General features: G+C 38.4%; 1 protein-coding gene across 15 annotated transcripts in view; it reads left to right on the plus strand.

The window, feature by feature from the left end:
* The window catches only part of FHOD3 (formin homology 2 domain containing 3), a 368,504-nt gene that overhangs the window by 265,378 nt on the left and 84,935 nt on the right, over nucleotides 1-18,191 (plus strand). For 6 of the 15 annotated variants that reach the window (XM_085573656.1, XM_085573657.1, XM_085573660.1 and 3 more), the window contains exons 11-14: nucleotides 3,580-3,678; nucleotides 4,448-4,489; nucleotides 5,961-6,338; nucleotides 9,839-9,964. In XM_085573656.1, coding sequence (XP_085429782.1) covers nucleotides 3,580-3,678; nucleotides 4,448-4,489; nucleotides 5,961-6,338; nucleotides 9,839-9,964 — 645 coding nt within the window. The remainder of the gene's footprint in view (nucleotides 1-3,579; nucleotides 3,679-4,447; nucleotides 4,490-5,960; nucleotides 6,339-9,838; nucleotides 9,965-18,191) is intronic. The other 9 variants (XM_085573664.1, XM_085573662.1, XM_085573663.1 and 6 more) reach the window with 4 other exon arrangements.

Here is an 18,191-nt window from a genome sequence, read left to right on the forward strand (position 1 = left end):
GTGCTGAGAAGTCGTAAGGTCCTGTTTGTTAGAAAATGCATGTTTCTGATGTTTGAGGATTGCCAAGATGCAGGCAGAGATCGTGATGCTATTTTGGTTTTACCAGAAAACAATGAATACAGCTGAGCCTCTGATGCTAAGCATTTTTTCGGCTCAGCTTTGGATTCCTGACGAGTTTCTAACCAACAGCACAGACCTTAGTTTGCTTATTAGGCCCCATTAACTGATTGTTCAAATTGCTTCATGCAGAGCCAGGACTGCAGCGTTGTTTTTTTTTATTATCGTGATTTTCCATGTTTTCAGACATCCCACACCATAACTAGTCTTTTCTTTTTCTCTAGCATTTACTATGGAAAAATTCTAGTTTTTGTCATGGTATTTCAAGTTCTGGTGACTTTCCACAACACTATAAGAAAATATTTGATTGTATAAATACTTAATGGGTATAGATCAAAGATACAGTGGTGGATGGAGTTTCTTTTATTTTATTTAGGATCGCTTAGAGTTGCTGTCTGTGTCAAATATGATGAGTGGTATATATGTATGAAACAGCAAAGTGAGGAGACTCAGCATCATCATTTGATGTAAGACTCAGGTTTTGGTATAGATTACTAAAGGTCCAGATGAAAGAAGAAGTTAATTTCTCTTTTATTGCTGTAATAAAAAGAAACACGTTGAGATTTTTTTCCCTGATGTTTATCTCTGGTTCCTAGTTTTGAATATTTAAAACAACTGAGGCATGAACTTAGACAAAGAAAACATCTCTGGGAAAAACATGCAGGCACATACCTGTGGATGTGAATCTCTTTAATACATGTGCATATACATAGACATACATACATACATATGAGCTGAGCTACCTGGCTTGTGTGTGCTGTGACATTGAATGGCGTATAATCAGTTGTGAGGGAGATAATAACTTTTCACAGTTTGGTTGGTATGGATGAAAATTAAAATGGGATGTAAAAAAGAAGAGGTTTTGGAAAGATTTATCAATGAAATGAAATGGCTTGGCAAGGTAGCCAAGGTAGTGTCTGTTCATAGCATCACATCATTGCTGTCAAAGATTTTATTAGTCTTTGACAGCAATACCATATAAAAATCTAACCTGCTGTTTTAAGTTTGGAGCAGGGGAACACATTTCTCCTGTGAAGGTAGGATTTGAAGCATTAAGTCAAGCAGATTCAAAAGGAGAACCCTAAAAGTGTGAAATTTTCAATCTTACTCTTTGTAAGAATATCTTGGAAGCTCCCATGAGGAATGCAATAGAGGAAGATACATAAGATAGGTTAAGAAAAAAAAAAAAATTAAAGCCATACCATAAAAAGGACTGCATTGATGTATAGATAGGGATTGACCCACTATTGATCCAATAAGTAATAATAACACAAAAAAATTAAAATTTACAACTTGATGAGTATCTCAGGTCCAAGTTGATAGCAGCTTTTTTTAATACTAATTAAAACATCTCTGTAGGTGTGTCCAGTTTTCTAGTGCATGTCTCACTGAAAGGAAATGTTTTATGCTTGGTAAACATGCACAGTCCACTTAGAGGCAGTGCACTTTGCTGTAAAGGCAATGGTAGATTTTCCTATTTGGAGGGTGTGCCTGCCTCTGTGTGCACCAGTCATTTCTTCTGCCAAGTCATACAAAGCCAGATCCTTCCTCTGGCTTTTCCAACCACTTGTCATTTAGTTGCTGCCCTCCTACACTTAATATTAGCAAAAGAAAAGATCTTCCCAATCAAAGTTTCTTCTAAGATTTTGACCTAGAACTCAAGCACCCTTGAGGAAGGTGTCATTGGCCTGACAGAAGAATGATCATTCTGGAATCTCTTAATTTTTTTTTTTTTCAGATCCTTTCTCTGTGCTGTGTAAACTCCTGTTGTTTTAGCCATGCCTTCATAGGGTGGAATAAATTCTCAAAGAACTCTTTCAAATTTATGAGATCCACCATATCAGATGAGTATTTCACTAATGATTTGTGGCATTTTGAGGCAGTTGAGGAGAGGAGAAATTTTGACATCACTGATGTGGAATCCTGGTGGGAGCTTTAAACAGCAAAAATGGGGACACTCTTGTTCATATAAGCAATAGGTGTGCTGCCAGCATTATAGGATGCATTGTGCTCTAAGGAGAGAACCATGATCCCACAGAGCTTCATGAGTTATTTCCTAAATCTGAGTCCTGGAGCTTGAGTTAGTAAGAAGGGATTATAGGAATGCACCCTGTTTCAACCATTTCTTTTATTTTTTTCCAGTAAATGAGTAAATGTGTGAAAATTGAGAGATGTCTGTGTAACAAAAGTATATATTTGTGAGCAGGACATGGAGATGATGAGATGACTACTTAGATGGTTACTAAGCCACCTTAGGAATGGTTGAAAGTTTTTACTCTGTAAAATGTTTGCCAGAGTATTGGAAAAGTTCCAGGCGCTGCCATTTGCTTGATTATTTTGTAAGTAACGCCATATAAATGCAACAAATTTTGGATTGACCCTTTGCATTGCCCTCAATAAGTTCATGATCTCACACTGTAAATATTCAGTATTCTTATAACATGAAAGCTAATTCTAAATGGAAAAAAAACATAAAGCATCCATTCAGAATCAGAGGAAAGAACAAGCTTTCAGGAAAATGCAAGAATATGAGTGTCTTACAAACTTCATTACTGATTGTATATTTTTTTTTTTTGCATGGAACACAACCCAATGGTACATCATTATATCAAGTGGAAAACTGTATCAATTGCAAATGTATCTTCCATGAGTCTGTTGGTTTGGGAAGGTGAAAAGCATAGATACAAGAGACGGGAGGCAGATTGTAGCTTTTTCATTATGTTTTATATAGATTTCCTATTTTACTTTTGTGGCTTGTAGGTTGTGGAGGCTTTATGCATGACTTACACTTCTCTTCTGCCAAAATTACTGCTGAACTGGAGCCTGCTTTGACCATAGTAATGACTCTTCTGAAATAATTCATGTACTGGCATCTGATAACTTAAATATTGCTATTTGCTAATAGTCCTGAACTGATTTGGTCTCTGTTATTTCAAACTCAATGGTTCACCCTGTTCTGTTTTCCATTTGAGCTATTGGTTACTTAGCAGGAATGTTTTATTTGGGCTAATTTAGGAAACATGATGTCCAGTGCCAGCTGTCCCATGCCAGCACAATGTGTACTGTCCCTTAGGCCAAAAAGGCACAACTTAATGACTAATGAATTGAACATTGCTATTATCATAAATGCTTTTCATTAATGCCCCTGCAGGTAGGGCAGCTGCAAATGGAAGGTAAAGCTCATGAAAAATCAGTGGCAGCTTTGAATCTTAAAATAATAGTAAAAAATGTAAATAGAGGAGAGGATAGCAATTTTATATCGGTAGCTACCCTTGTGCAAACACATACTTAGCAGGAAGTTTTAAGTAGCTAACATAAGAGGCCCATAACTCCCTCTTCATCCCTCTCTTCCTTCCATTTCTAACTTCATTGCATTTCTTTTCCTGGGGACTCATGTTATTTTCTCTTCCACCTTCTTTCTTTCCATCCTACTGCATGACTCTTTCCTTGGTCTGACCTCAGAGAGGACGAGTATGAAGAGGAGGAAGAAGAACAGCCAGTCACAGAGCCCAATACTGAGGATGAGGGGGAGGAAGAGGCCAATAGGCAGGTCAAAGCCAGGTACCAGAATTTAGCACTGTCCCTCCACCATTTCTTCAAGCTCTGGCGTGAACTCACCAGCACAGTGTGCAGTGGCATCCACCTTTTCACTAGTGCTAATTGACACACTCATATATATAGGTTCAGTGTACTATGAACTGTCTGCACTTACCTTTAGGTAATGCTCACAAATCCTAAAAGCTATAGTGAAAAGCATAACTTTAAGCATGGCTTGGTTTAACTTCTTAGGTAAGGCAGTGATGAAACACTACAGTGCTTAGTTGAGGATGTTGCTTGGTTTCTTAGGTTTTCATTCCTATCTTCATACTACTACCTTTTTAGGAATATCTGTTGTATTACTATGCAGCAATTTGACATTTTTTGAATGCTGCCTTAGATTCCATATAAATTTGTTCATGTTTTAATAGCAAAGCACTACTTTGAGGCAAAGCTGATATGCATGTGTATACTATATATATATATACACACACATATGTATATATAAAATTTTATAAATGCCTACCCATCTTATATATACATATATAAGCAAATCACCAATCAATATTCTTCATCACCTATCAATACTCTTGTTTAAAAATTTTCCACTTATTTCTGAGATATATATATATATGTGTTTGGCATTTGGCAACTTGATCCTAATAAACTGAAAGCAAGCAAATACATTCTTTGTTCTGGACAGCCATTTGATTTAGGTTAAATTATTTGGCTTTGCAATTCAGCAAATGAGATTGGATTTTTTTTTTTTTTTACATAAACCACATTCATGCAGAAGCTGTACAGCACAGAAGGAGGAAAGGAAACTGTTTAATCTGTGAGTTCCAAAGAAAATACTGTACTTTCATTATTACTATCTTCCAGTCTGCAAATCTTGCCAATGGCTGCCTGAAATTTCAAAATTAATGATAATTTCCTCAAATCTGATTCTTAAAAGTCAAAGCTAAGACTGAAATTACTGGTAAATCTCATGAGTATACTAAAATAGTGCTTAAAAAAGTGAGGAAGAGCCTCATTAAGAAATGTGAAGAGCATAATATGTTTTTATGTCATTGGTCTTTTTAAGATAATTATCTCTTTAAGATAAATGGGTGATACTCCCATGACCTTCTTAAGCACCTTCTTTCACTGTCTGTAGCATAAAAAATTTATCTGTAGCCTGGCTATTCATGTTAGATGCTGTTAGGTAGGACTGGCCTGACTTCAGTGTCTCCTGTCAAGCCCAGCAGGTGCGATAGATGAAGGTTTCCAGATTTTCCATTGTGAAAACAATTACCTGGTATACACCTGATGATTAACTACATAAGATCCCAACATATCTACCATAAGTTGTGGTTTTGTTGCCTATGCTATACCAAGCCTATAGTCCTCAGATAAGGACTGTGCCTTCCTTGCTGGTTGGGGAATTGCAGAAGTGGTCTTGGGAGAACAAAACCAACCATATCAAGTGATCCAGGCCAAAGCCCATGCACAATGTTTATGCTGGAGTTCCTAGTGAAAACAGACACCCTGGAGTGCAGATCCCATGGCTTTTCACCTGCTTTGTGCCTTCTGTCACTCACCAACATCTGCCTTCAGTAGAGAAAAGCAGATGTGTTTTATATTTCTTTGATACAAACTCTGCAAGTCTCTGCAAGCCAGCATGGAATGCTGACACTCAGAGAAATTAGAAATTAGTGCCTTCATACCTAGAAAAATATCCAGTAAGGTGTTACTTTTGAGATCTTTCTAAACTTGAATTTTGACAGAACAGTGCTAACTGACTATTTTTTAAATTTGATTTGTTAGATGAACATTTTTAGTAGAAAGATCAGCTTCCCAGGGAGTATGATAGTCAGATATCTGGACTTGGAGAAGCAGTCCTGCAGACTGTATCTTGAAGCATCTGTGCTCCATGGAGTATTTTCCAGTGTGCTCAGTCTGCTTTCTACTGCTCTGACAATGTTTACAAGCTAACTTGAAATATAAGAAAATTGTTTTGAAATTTGTGTGAAAAGGTGTGAAAAAGCTCACAAGAATTAGTTCTGAAGCCTATAGGTTAAATCCCCTCTTTTCCTTTAGAATGAGTTGCTTCTTTTCCTCAGTATTTCCAACCCTAAGAAGAATCCCACTGGGATACAAAGATGTGAGTTCTCCTTAGTTAAAAAGATGTGATGGTTGTCTAAATTTTGGAAGTTTTTGTTTGTTTGACTCTTCTCCATTTTTTTTCCCCTGCAAGTGACACTGTGATCTCCCTTTGCCCCATTTTTCTCTCCACTTCCCTTTCTAATGATTTTTTCCTCCTGCAGTGAGGTTCCAGATGTGCATAAGGCTGTGAAGGAAAGCTTTTCACAGTGTTCTGACTCTTCAGCTGTCTCCAGTGCCATTTCTCCAGCTGAGAGGCTTCTCACCATCTCTAGAGCAAAGAGCTTTTCTAGCAACTCCTCTTCTGTGCCTGACTCATGTGTCTCTCATCACAATTCTGTCCTTTCATCACCATCTTCACCTGCAACAGCATTGCTGAGCTCTCCCCAAAATTCCTCAGCATCCATTACTCCAAAGGCATCTCCAACAGTGGAGAAATTACCTTATGTACCACACACTCCTTTTCACCTCTTCTCCTATGACTTTGAAGATTCTCCAGCATCTGTGAAAGAAAAGGAAGCAGAAATGATGAGGGAAAACAGGTAGATTTCATATAGCTAACAAAAATTTTTAGATAAATTAATAAAAACTTTCAATAATTTTACAGTGCTAATAATGCTAGTCTATGTGTTGTATTATTTCCAAAACATACTGTACTAATTTTAGCCCTGTAAGCCTGTACTTTGATTTGATATTACTCTTCTTCCAGGTCTGTAGTTAATACATATCCTGGCCTCCTCTATAGAGCAGTAGATAAATAACCTATTGTTTGGGAGATCAGGAAAGGAGCACCATTTTGCTCTCATTTACAACAATGTAATTTTCAGACATGTTTTCATGAAAATTAATGGAGCTCTTCTGCTATAAAATCAGGAGAGGTCAAATCAGTACTTGAAATTCAGAGGTGAAGTCCTGGCTTCAAAGACTGAGCTGCCAAATCCTAAATTTGTTGTTTGCTTACAATGCATGTCCATCTCATGCAATTTCAGCTCATGCTTGTAATAAGAGATCTATAAAGATAACATAGCATTCAGAATAGACAGTTTTATCTCCATGACATCTGTTGAATTTAATTGTTCCTCATGCATTTATCTTGCTTTTTAACTTTAATTTCCCCATCCCACTCCTCTAAAATAAAAAAAGATTGTTTTGTCTCATCTGTTTTTAAGTAAAAGAAATTGACAGTAAGTAGCACTAAAAATAATGACAGAGAATCAGCTTGAAAAGAGGTTGATCATTTTTTGCTGTCTCTTATGGTTGTCAGTGTTATTTGAATTAGGTGCTGAAAATGTACATTTATATTGCATGCATATTTATTTCTTCCTCTCTCCAGCAGTCCTTCTGAGTTTCTGCATGTGAACAAATGTTTTGATTCCTTTGATCCTTTTAATTTTTGATCTTTCTCTCCTAATAGGTGGGTGTGTTTTGTCCCTTTTTCATTTTTTCTGGAAAGCCTGTAAATCCAAGTAGTTGTTAGCAAGTGACTTAGTTCACGTATTTTTCCTTTACCTGCAACCTGAACACTGGAATTCCTCTAAATTTACATTTTCCTCGATAGGTGCATTTTTCCCTTAGACCTTTCACACTCATTTACTGATCTTCCATTGTTGCTGCTGTTATACTTTAGAGAGTAGATTCCTAAATACCTGCTGTTCCTGCAATGTTTAGTATTTCTGCAGTGGTTTTTTTTTTTGTGGTTTTTTTTGTTTGTTTGTTTGTTTTGTTTTTGGTTTGGGTTTTTTTTTTGTCCTCTGACCATCTTTTCTGCTTCCATTTAGTACAGAGGTTCAGGGGTGAGGATTCTTCTGGGGTTTTTTTGGAGGAAAAGGAGAGCAGAGCCTGCACAATTTATTCAGTAATATGTCCATGAAAGAAAATGTCTTATGGGTGAATGCTGCTGGATAAGACTATTGCATCTACACTGGTACATGAGTCAAGAAGGGAAAATAGAAGCAATAACCAGTACCAGAGGAAGGTTAGAAAGATAAACTTTGGATATAGCACACAGACTTACCCTGGTGTTCTGGTGTTGCCTTGTTCCTTTTCCAGCAACTCAGCGTTTCTCAAAATTTGGTGGGATGTTGTGTCCAGACCTGTCCCTCTGAATTTGATTTTTTTAATTGTGTAGGTCTGACTCCATAGGTGCATTCCCTCCATGTTCATGAGAGTTGTCTTTGGACTAATTAAAAACCCTTGGTCTGAAAAAGGGCTCTACTTTCTGTCAGCTTTTTCATGAGGCAGAGGAGAAGAAAAGCACATGTAATGATGAGACTGTAGTGATGAGAAGGTCTCCTTGCAGTTGGTGGAAATGGAAATGGAGGTCTCTGTGTCAGGAACATACCAAATGAGCTCTGAGTTCTTAACAGGACAGTGGAGTTTTCTCATCGCTCACTCAGTACAGGCACGGTCAGAACATTCCTGGGCTGAGCCAGTTGGAGAGAAGAGCCAAGCTGGGTTTGTGCTGCCAGGGAAGCTCCACACTGTCCAGTTACACAGCCTCCAGTGGGCCACTGTCTCCACTTTCTAGTTAGTTTTATTCTAGGGCAAGAAAGCCCAGACAACAATTATTTCCTGCAAAATTCCTTTTGTGGCTCAGAAACATGCATGTTAGAATTTTTTTTCCAAAATTATTTCCCTGTTGCTAGTCAGTATAGTGCCTCAAAAACAAATGAGGGATGGGGGGTGTTTTCTAAAGCATTAACCTGAAATTGCTGTTCAAGAGGACATGTTCTCTAAAGTGCAATCCCTTCCATTGTAAAACACCTAGCTGAAATCTACTCTAATTTTAATGTGGACCTTGGCAGGCAGCAATGCTTTTGAACCCTAAGAAACAAACTTGAAACTTTGAATTAAATTTTGCATGGCTAGATGAGTATGCTAAATGGAGCTGAAGGAAACCAACCAGGCTTTTCAAATAAAATTGCTGAGTGAAATTACTGAGTGTTGATGTGTGTGAGGGAAGAAGCAGCAGAGAAAAGATATGGTGAAGGAGGATATATTCTGTCCTATGAATTATAATAAAGAAAATGATGTTGCTCTATTACCTAAAATTAATTTTGTCATTTGGATGAGTTGACCTTGCAGAGTACTGATCATCAGAGCACCATATGCTTTCCATGTGGGGAAATGGCATTGTCTGTGAACAGTGTTAAAGAGAGAAATACTAATATTTTCCCAAATCAAGAATCTTTTTTTGACATGCTATTTAAGTACAATGGTTAAAAGGCACAGCAAAGCAACAGAACTGCCTTTTCTATTCAGTACAGGAATCAGGATGAAAACATTGATATAAGGGACTCTGGGGAGGTGGACATTCCAGGAGTCCTGGAAACAATTTCTCTTTGATCAGCAAGCTCACATTGAAGTGAAGTGAGTTTATGGGGTTTTTAATGGAGAGAAGGGCTGATAGAAACTTCTAAAGCCATGCTTCCAGAGATATGTCTTTTTAACCATGGTGATGATTTTTTACAGGCATTGTACGAAATGGCACATAAGCTATTACTTATGTTGGGAGAGGGGAAAGAAAATACTGGTGGCTTTAATTGAAAAGAATGTGGTGCTTTTCAATTTAAAATGCAAGCATTTGCAAGTCATGGATGCCCACGTTCAGATCATGTCTCAGGAGTGCTGCTGTTTTCCTTAATTTTAGTAGATATGGATACTGCTGTCTTGGGCTGATTTGACCCCTTTTCTAATGGCTGGATATCAGCTCCCAAAACAGCTAATAATTCCAAGTAACTGAGCAGTAATTCAAGTATTCCTGTTCTGAGTTGTCACTTGGGAGAAGCATTCAAATATCTTATTATTTTCCTTACCAATAGCTCACTGATTCATCATGTATGTTCATGCCATGGTTGATATTAAGAGTAGATGATTGGTTGCATATTTGGAAATAGAGAAACATTTTCAGAAGGTGAATGTTTGAAAAATTCTGGGTTATGGGATCATTACCACCCCGTAAACAAGAGGATTTACTGTTGCATGCCTGTTTGCTGACAGATTTTTTCTGTCTCTCCCTTTCTCCTTCTTCCCATTTCTTCAGATACAATAGCTATGGCAGCAGCTCTTACTCTTCTCCACGACCATACGCTGGTGTGAGTGCCCCTACAACACCCACTACTCGTTATGGGACAACTCTGTCACCACCTCAGGAGACCAAATCTGACAGGTTTGTAAATTATTCAGTGTTTTGGCAACAGTTCCTTTGCAGAAAGAATGAAGGAGATAAATGTAAGCTGTTCTGAATGAGTACTGGAAATGCTTCTAGCCAGACTTTTTCTAACATTGGGGAAAAAAATGGAAAAAAATCTAAATGTGTTAATTTCCCACTCATTCTCAAGCCTTTCTGTCTTACTTGGTGTTAAAGGTTGGATATATTTCCATCCTACTTCTATTTCTTCCATTTAAATGGATAAAGCAGAGTTGCTTCGCACGTAAGCGGTTCTAAGTATTAAAAGGTGAATTCAATATTTATTTCTTCCCATTTTTTAAAATAAAATCAGATCTATTTTCACTTCTATCTTCTTAAATCAACTGCAAAATCTTGGTAATGTGCTTAGCTCGGAATTTCCTAGGCCATAATTTTGTCCTTTCTTAAAAATACATATTACATCACATTATATTTCATGAAAAGCAAAACATTTATTGCTGTAGCTAAAGCAAACTCCTAATAACAAACCAGTTATCAGCTTGCTTTAAGCAAAAATTTTAAATGGGAAAAAACCCAACCCAGAAAAAAAAAAAAATTGAACAATCAAAATACTCTTTTGAATTATGTAAGGTACTAGGGGAAGAACAAGGTAGGAAAATGTTATGGATACTTGAAAGAAGTTCTTGGCAAGAAGTTTGGACCACCAGAAATTAACTATCTGTTACCACCTGAGAGTAAATGACAGCTTCAAAGGATATCATGCTGATTTTAAGGAAAAGTAAAATTTTTAAATTAATTTAATTCAATAATATGATACAATAATTTAAATAATATCCAAGTAGGCCAGATGGAGTTTGGATTGTTTGTTTCCAAATTGGTTTCTAATTCATAAAAACTGTATCTTCCACCCTGTTTTCTGAATTTAAGACTTTTTACAGAACCCTTTTTCTGTATTCCAGTTAATTTTTGTTAATGACTCTTTGGCATATTTCTGTATATGTATGTGTGTTTGTGTGTGTGTATGTGTATATATGTTGAACCTTCCTAATGCCTCATATCTTTTCCAGACTGCTACTCAGAATGGTTCAAGTTAGGTTCTTCCAGCATACATGTATTTGTAGCCATGAGGTATTGATTTAATCCTTTTTATCGAGTGAATAATTAGATTAAGTTGCTCTTTGGAGAAAGGCATTGTTTTTCATTTGCTCATCTTCCTGGAGTAACTTGCCTCGATTTGTCTTTCCTGATCTCAATTAAATTATTGCCAAGTGCAACCGCAATAAAAAAACTCTACACCAGCATATTCACCCCCCCCCTTTACCTCAGCAAAATTGATGCAAGATAAGCAAGAGTTAAAAGTATTCTGCTGCTTTGGAAGCTTATGGTTTTCAAGCCCCTGCTCTTGTGAGCTTCTGATTGCTACTGCAGCAAAGAAACCCCAAAGTGGTCAAACGCCAAGATGGCTAAAGATGGTTGGGCTTGTCCTGCAAGAGGCTGATGGCGCTGGCCCTGCTCCAGTGAGGAAAGCCAGCTTTCCTTTCAGCATCTGCATAAGTGCCTTGCTGGTTTGGAGCCAAAATGCCTTGGCCCCACAGGATGAAGCTGTAAAATGTGCAGATTCATGAAGAATCAGGCCAGAGGGGAGCTCTGCAATCATCTGTTGTGACCTATAATGGGTCTCACAGAAGCTAAGTGAAAGACCCCTGTACTCTCACATGTTTCCAAGTGGCAGCACATGATTTCTCTAGACAATATTCCAGTATTTATTATCACTGCTAGGAAAATAATTTATATTTTGAAGCCAGTTTTTCTAGAAGCATCTTCCAGTCAACACACCTTATCTTCCTTTTTCCTCTGAAACTGTAAAGTGCTCTACTTTCAACCATCAGATCTCTCTTACGTGTTGTGACTGAACACAGTGCTCAGTGTCGTATCTGTCTTTCCTGCAGGTTATGTTTGCTACTTTCCACCTCACATGACAAAAATCTCTGTACTCCTGTTTAAATCTGTAGCTTGCTGTTCATGGTAGTTCATGAACTCACCAGGGTTTCTGCATTTTTACATTTGAGTGATGTTACAGCCTGATGCTTCCTGTATATGAGTCTCTGAGAAGTGTGAAACTGAGAAATGTGTACACCACAGCTGTGTGTTGTCTGCAGAATAGATACAGTTATTTATTTAAAGATAATTAAGTTTACCATTTCAGATGTCATTTTGCATTCTCTTGTTCTTTTTGAGAGTGTTGCCACTGCAAATGTATACTTCTGCAAGCTTTAAAGAACTGACTGCTTTGAAGAAGGGCAGAAGCCTTCCTTAATTTCATTGTCCTGAAAGAGATGCACTGAAGAAATGTCCATGTAGAGACTGACAGATGGAATTTGCTTATTGAAGAATAGGCCATGTAGTGGATAACACAATACTTGGCACTAATTAGTAAATGGAAAGTATTGTGGAGGTTTTCAGAGTTTCCTATGAATGGTGTTTGCCTCTGATTATGTAAACAGTATTTCGTACCTCCTGATGGTAAAAAATTTACATGGATTCAAACACCCAAAAAAAAGTTAAAAGATGGGAGTGCAGGGGAGAGGAAGACATTTGATAAGAAGCAGATGCGTATCTATGGTTAGCTCTAAGGTGTGTTTTCTGGTTTCAGCTTATGCTACAGTTATGCAAAGCCTTCACAGAAAGATTCCTGTCTTTTATCATGCTGGGAAGAGCTTCAGATGCAGGTCCTGGTACCGTTTATCTGACCTTCAAGAATGAGGAGGAAGGAAGAAGCAGCATTTAGAGCAGTGCCCAGCACAGTGATTCATGTTCCATTCAGTTGCTATGACAGGCCTTTCAAACCCTCGGCTGTATATTGCTTATGAAAACAAGAGCTACAATTTAGGTGGAAAGAAGGAGTGTGGTTGACATTTTGACATTCATACTTGACAGTCTTTGGCTGTAAGAGCAGTATAAGTCAGTGCAAAAGTAGCCGGATTTTGTTCTTTGAAATCCACATCATCTATGTATTTCTGATTGTACAGCAGAAGAAAAGGCTTACTTTACTGTTTCTAAATACAGCTGCCGCCTTTTGGCAACTCCTTGCAGTGCTGTTGTTCTCTCTCATTTCCCTGGCTCCCCTGTGGAGAGCCATGTTTGTGAAGTGCGTATTGCAGCCATGGGAATCCTGCTGAAAAGAGGGCAAATGGCAGCACACTTTCTGTTCAGCCCTTCACTGGGAGAGAAGGAGTGTGTCAGTTCTCTTGTATCTCTCTGCTTGTGAAAGTCACTCCTAAAGCATAAGAAGTATAACCCAGTCTGCCTGTTTTCTAATGCCAAAGAGTGCTTTGCTTCATAAATACGCTGCTCCCACTACCTCTTTCTCCCCAGTTAATAAAAAAAAAATTTAAATCACTCTCATGACCTCATAAATTTTAATAACAAAAGGGAAGAACAGTGCATGACTGAAACACATTGGGGGAGAAGCATTTTTCTGTCCCTCCAAGTTGCCCCCTTGCCTTGGGGGCAGAAGGTGTTGTAGGACTAGTCTGTATTTCCATGCCTTATGCTCACACTTAAGATATTTCTGTCTAGCCAGAAATAGAATGTCAGACTCAGAATCTAAGACAGTCACTCAGATTGAAACTGCAGCCTGGAGTCTGCCACAGGACACCAAACTTATTACTTGCAAAGCTTCACACCCCCTCATAGTGTCCACTTAGTGGTGAAATGTTTGAATTGTTGATCATGGCTGTCCTTATCATATAATGAAGGAGTGTAACTTCTAAGGCAAGAGCTCCTAAGTTCAGCACCAGCTTTAATTCATTCCACTACCAGAAAAATATCCTGCTGGTGTGTTTTCCAGGGTGGGTTTCTTCTGATGCGTATACCAGGAGGTGGTTCCCCCTGGGCTGGACAGTCAAACAGTAGTACAGTCAGCCTAGCTCAGAAAACCTTCTCGGGGCACTGCATAACCAAAGGAGCAGGAGTTCATGGTCTCACCTCTGTTAAATCAAATGCCAGAAAGTTCAGCTCGCAAACCTCCACTTCTTGAGGCTTTTCACCAGTCACTGTGAGCTTAGTCTCCACCTCTGGCTGGTCCCTCAGAAGTTCTTCCAAATCTCGAAGCCTGGTAAAGGCCTGCTATGGTGTTTGCAGATTATTTGTGTTTGAAGCATCTCCAGCTTTTCCAGAGCGTTAGAAAATAGGTTTAAGAAATATTAAATATATTTCGCATTCTTTAATATGTTTTCCATCTCAATTGCTTTTTGATCTACAGCAATGTTACCTTGGGCTCCCATGATGCAGGGCCTTGAATATTGAGTGTTCATTTCCATGTTCTTCTATAAGTTTTAAAGGAAATTTACCTTCAAACATTTATTTCTAAAACAGATCACAGACAGTGAGATGAACAGGCCTAGATTATAGCTGGTTTTTTCTCCTCTGACACTTAAACACCATACCTGAAGCATAAGCATAAAGTGCAGGAAAAGTCTGCAGATACTGTTCTTTTGAGTTTTATTCCTTTTCCAGGTGCCTCAAATAGTGATTTGCTGGAAACCTCGTTCTTTCTTTCAAATTTCTCTCTTTAAAGCAAAGGAAAACAAACAAACAAACAAAAAACCTGACAATGCCAAGCAGCTTTTCAGTTAGATTTTCTACTAAACTTAAAGGTCTAAGTAATTGACAACAGCAGGAGATGCTGCTGGATGAAGCTTCTTGGCAGGTTCTTCGGTTCTTCTTTTTTTTTTTTTTTTATCTGTTAGTCTGTTAGCCATTTATCACTGATTTTTGCTCTGCAGTTCCCTTACTCCAGCTGTTAAGCACTAAGGTAAAACAGAAACCTATGAACCAAAACCTGCTATACACCCTGCAAAGCTGCTGCTCTCCCAAGAACTGCTCCTCTTTCCTTGCCTTTCTGTTCTTTCTGTGTGTCCTTCTGGGCTCTCAGACCAGAGACCGTGGTGATTTTTCCTTGTGGTAACTGCCAAGCACATCTCTCACTCTGAGTAACATAATAAGGAAATGAGGAATGGATAGCTTGCTAGCTGATAATAGTGGCCCAGGGCAAAAGCCTCAACTTTATTGCTGAGATTTTAAGAGGAAAAATGACCTTAGGAATTACTTGATGATTTGCAGTTTGGGAAGCAGTCGTGGCTTGCACTGGCCTAGCTGCTTGTCGAACTACTGTGTAAGCAATATTCTTGATTGCAGCTTTGTGGACTTCATCATAGGGCATATGTTTAAACAGAAGCATGAACTGGTTGTGGTTTCAGACTGCAGAGTGTTGCTGGCTGAACATGCCATGTGCAGTGCTGATGCTCAGGGCTCATCCACCTTGGCCTCAGTCTATGCCTGAGCTCTGCAAGTCACTTCCAGGCAAGGTGTAACCCACATGAGGATGAGAAGCTGCAGGTTGCACACAGAAGCACAGTGTAAAAGCTGCACAGGTCAGCTAGAAGAGGAGAGTGTGTACAAAGTCTTTGTGCATTGCCCAGGCTCTCTACAGCTTTGTCCTGCTGTAGCTCTAATTTGGGTAGTCCCCCTGTGCCACTTCAAAGTGTAACATTAATAAGTTCTTCTCTTGGTCATTCTCAAATTTCTTTCTTTAAAGGAAGCATTAGTAGTTCTAGCTCTCAATTTTATGTTTATTTTTGAGAGAAGTTTTTATAAAGATTCCTTAAGTAATGTTTAGTCTGTTTGCAAAGTCTTATATCAACATGCTTTTGAATTTGCCATGTCATGTGGAGAGACATAACACATGAAGAGTTTCTTTAACTGTAAAAAGCAATATGGCTCTTGGCAGCTTTGCCTCCCCTTTTGTCTCTTTCTAAGCTGGAAAATGGATTTATTTTGTTAAAGCCAAAAGACATTTAGAGTTACTTAAGGCCAAGTAGGAGCTGCTGACTGTTGTACCCTCACTGTAGCATTCCCATGGCTGCTGGAACAGGAGCACTTTGCAAAATTAGGTAATTAGTGCTTCCTTATTAAAGTTATTATTGACTCTGCCCCATGTTGTATTAAAGACAATCCTGAATATTAACCTTATGACCTAAAGGGATTTCCTCTCATAAGTCATCTGTTAATTTTTTTTAGCTCATAAAAATATACATTTGTATTTTGTATTCTTCCTGTAGATAACAATTTCGCTTTAGAAAATTTTAAAAATTCAACTGAACAGAAGGAAAGGCAGCCACAAAATAATATGTCAGAGCTTATGTGAATGAAGTTCATTCAGAATTTCAGTTTTGCTTTCAATAAGATAGAAATATTTTCTTCAGTTTGCAACAAGATTAGAGTAATTCAGGACACATAACCCCTTCACAGTCCATGATGGAGTATTTTCAGAAAACTGCAAGAACTTGAAAAAAGGGTGAAAGATCTTGTGTCTGCATTAATTTGTATCTAATAATGATTACTAATTCACTGCTTTGTTAAATGCTGTAGGTCAGGCTGGCTGAATTTTTATTCAGAAGAGCTTTGGCCTACAGTCAACATTTTGGCTTCATATCCAATGCTCTGTGTATATGTTTTGCCTTCTTTTCTTCCCACCCCCCCCCCCATTCTTTCCTTTTACTATCTCTTCTTCCAGTAAGATAAGTTACTAATAACCTCTTTGGCCCTGCATCCTGATTCTGTGGTGAGGAGCTCTATTCACAAATCCACAAATCTAGATGCTTTCTGGTTGTGTATTTTCTTTCTGTAATGGAGAAGTAATAACATAGCTTGTTTAGCTTTTACTGGTTTTAACAGCAGGCATAAGAAAGCTTTTCTTAACCTTTTTTATATTAACAGTCCATTCTTAATAGCCTTGCATTCTCTACAAGATTGAAAATAGTAGTCAGAGTAAGCATCCTTCTGGATTGTATTTGTGGAGCTGAACAAATGGTTGATATTACCAGCTGGTAACATATGACACCAGCACTAAAATGCTGCCATATATTAGCTGTAACTCCATTTTGCAAGTGATCACTGTATTATGTTTTCATTGATCATTCACATCTCTTTACTATTAAAATCTCTTATCACCTTTGATTCAATGCCAGAAGTTTTTTTAGCCTTTTTCTTGCTTATCCATTTTTAAAATGTGGCCTGCCTCAATAAGATCTAAAAATTCATGAGGCCTGAAGGCACTGTCACCCTTCAAGCAGCATCAAAGCAACAAAATTACCCAGTGGCTCAGCCCAAGCCTTCTCACCAGCTGGTTTGGTCAGTCATGCTGCCATTTGCAATTCAAGTATGTGCTTCCTGGAAGAGAACATTTACTCGAAGTGTTATTGCCAGGGAAATACAGAAACAATATTTAGATTTTGCCAATAAAGTGTACATAGACAAATCACTTTTCAAATTGTTTAGACTGTGTGAGGAATACCTCGTAATGCTTGCTTTTCCTCTGGTTTCTTTACAGGTGTGTAGATCCTGAAAGTAACCTGCTTACCCCAGGTTTAGTTTAGGCACATGTAGAAAATTACCTATCGAGTTTACTAAATACTAAAACTGTGCATTTATAGTTGCAGAGCACATTAAAAGGAGTATAGGGGCCCCGAAACACCAGTCGAGCCGTGGTGTTTGATATTTGCAGTGAGGTTGAGTTCATGAGGCTTCATAAGGCAGCTGGTCTGAGCGTTTGGCGTGAGGCGTGGTCCCCGCTGAGGGCAGATGTGTGTGGTTGAGTGGGTGTAACCACTAAGCGAGCGCTAACTCAGCTGTAACAGTGCTGTTTCTTTGCCTGCCCTTTTCTAAATGTGATTGAAGACCCAAAACCTTCACTATTTGTGCTTTAAGAAGTCAGTGTCACACAAGAGGTCAGCTGAGTGTGTTCCTGTCTGTTTAATTATGACCTCTATGTACAGAACCTTCTGGCAGCTTGAGCTGTTAGATTTGACCATTTCATGCAACAAACTCTTGTGCATGATAATGCTGTGTTTGGCACAAAGGAATTAAACTGGGTATGTGTCTTCACAGCTTGTAATTCAGCTGAAGTATGCACTCATAACCAGCGGGAAATACGGAAATTCCAAGTTTTGACTAACTGCTCTTGGTTTGGTTAGTTTTGAAGAGATGGCAAGCTAGCATTTTCAGTTCCTTAGACACTGGCTTTTCTTCTGGACATACAGCTCTGGATCTTCTATTTAGATTGTGATGCTGCTCTTCATACATCTGCAAATTTTATCCCAGTGAGTAATGCTAGCCAAACTATGCTACCTCAAAGCTCCACACAAGGTGTGGAGGTATTTTGCTACCAGGGTTAGCTTAGAAT

This window comes from Lonchura striata, chromosome 2, assembly GCF_050655825.1.
Source record: "Lonchura striata isolate lonStrDom1 chromosome 2, ASM5065582v1, whole genome shotgun sequence".
In the NCBI taxonomy this organism is placed as follows: domain Eukaryota; kingdom Metazoa; phylum Chordata; class Aves; order Passeriformes; family Estrildidae; genus Lonchura; species Lonchura striata.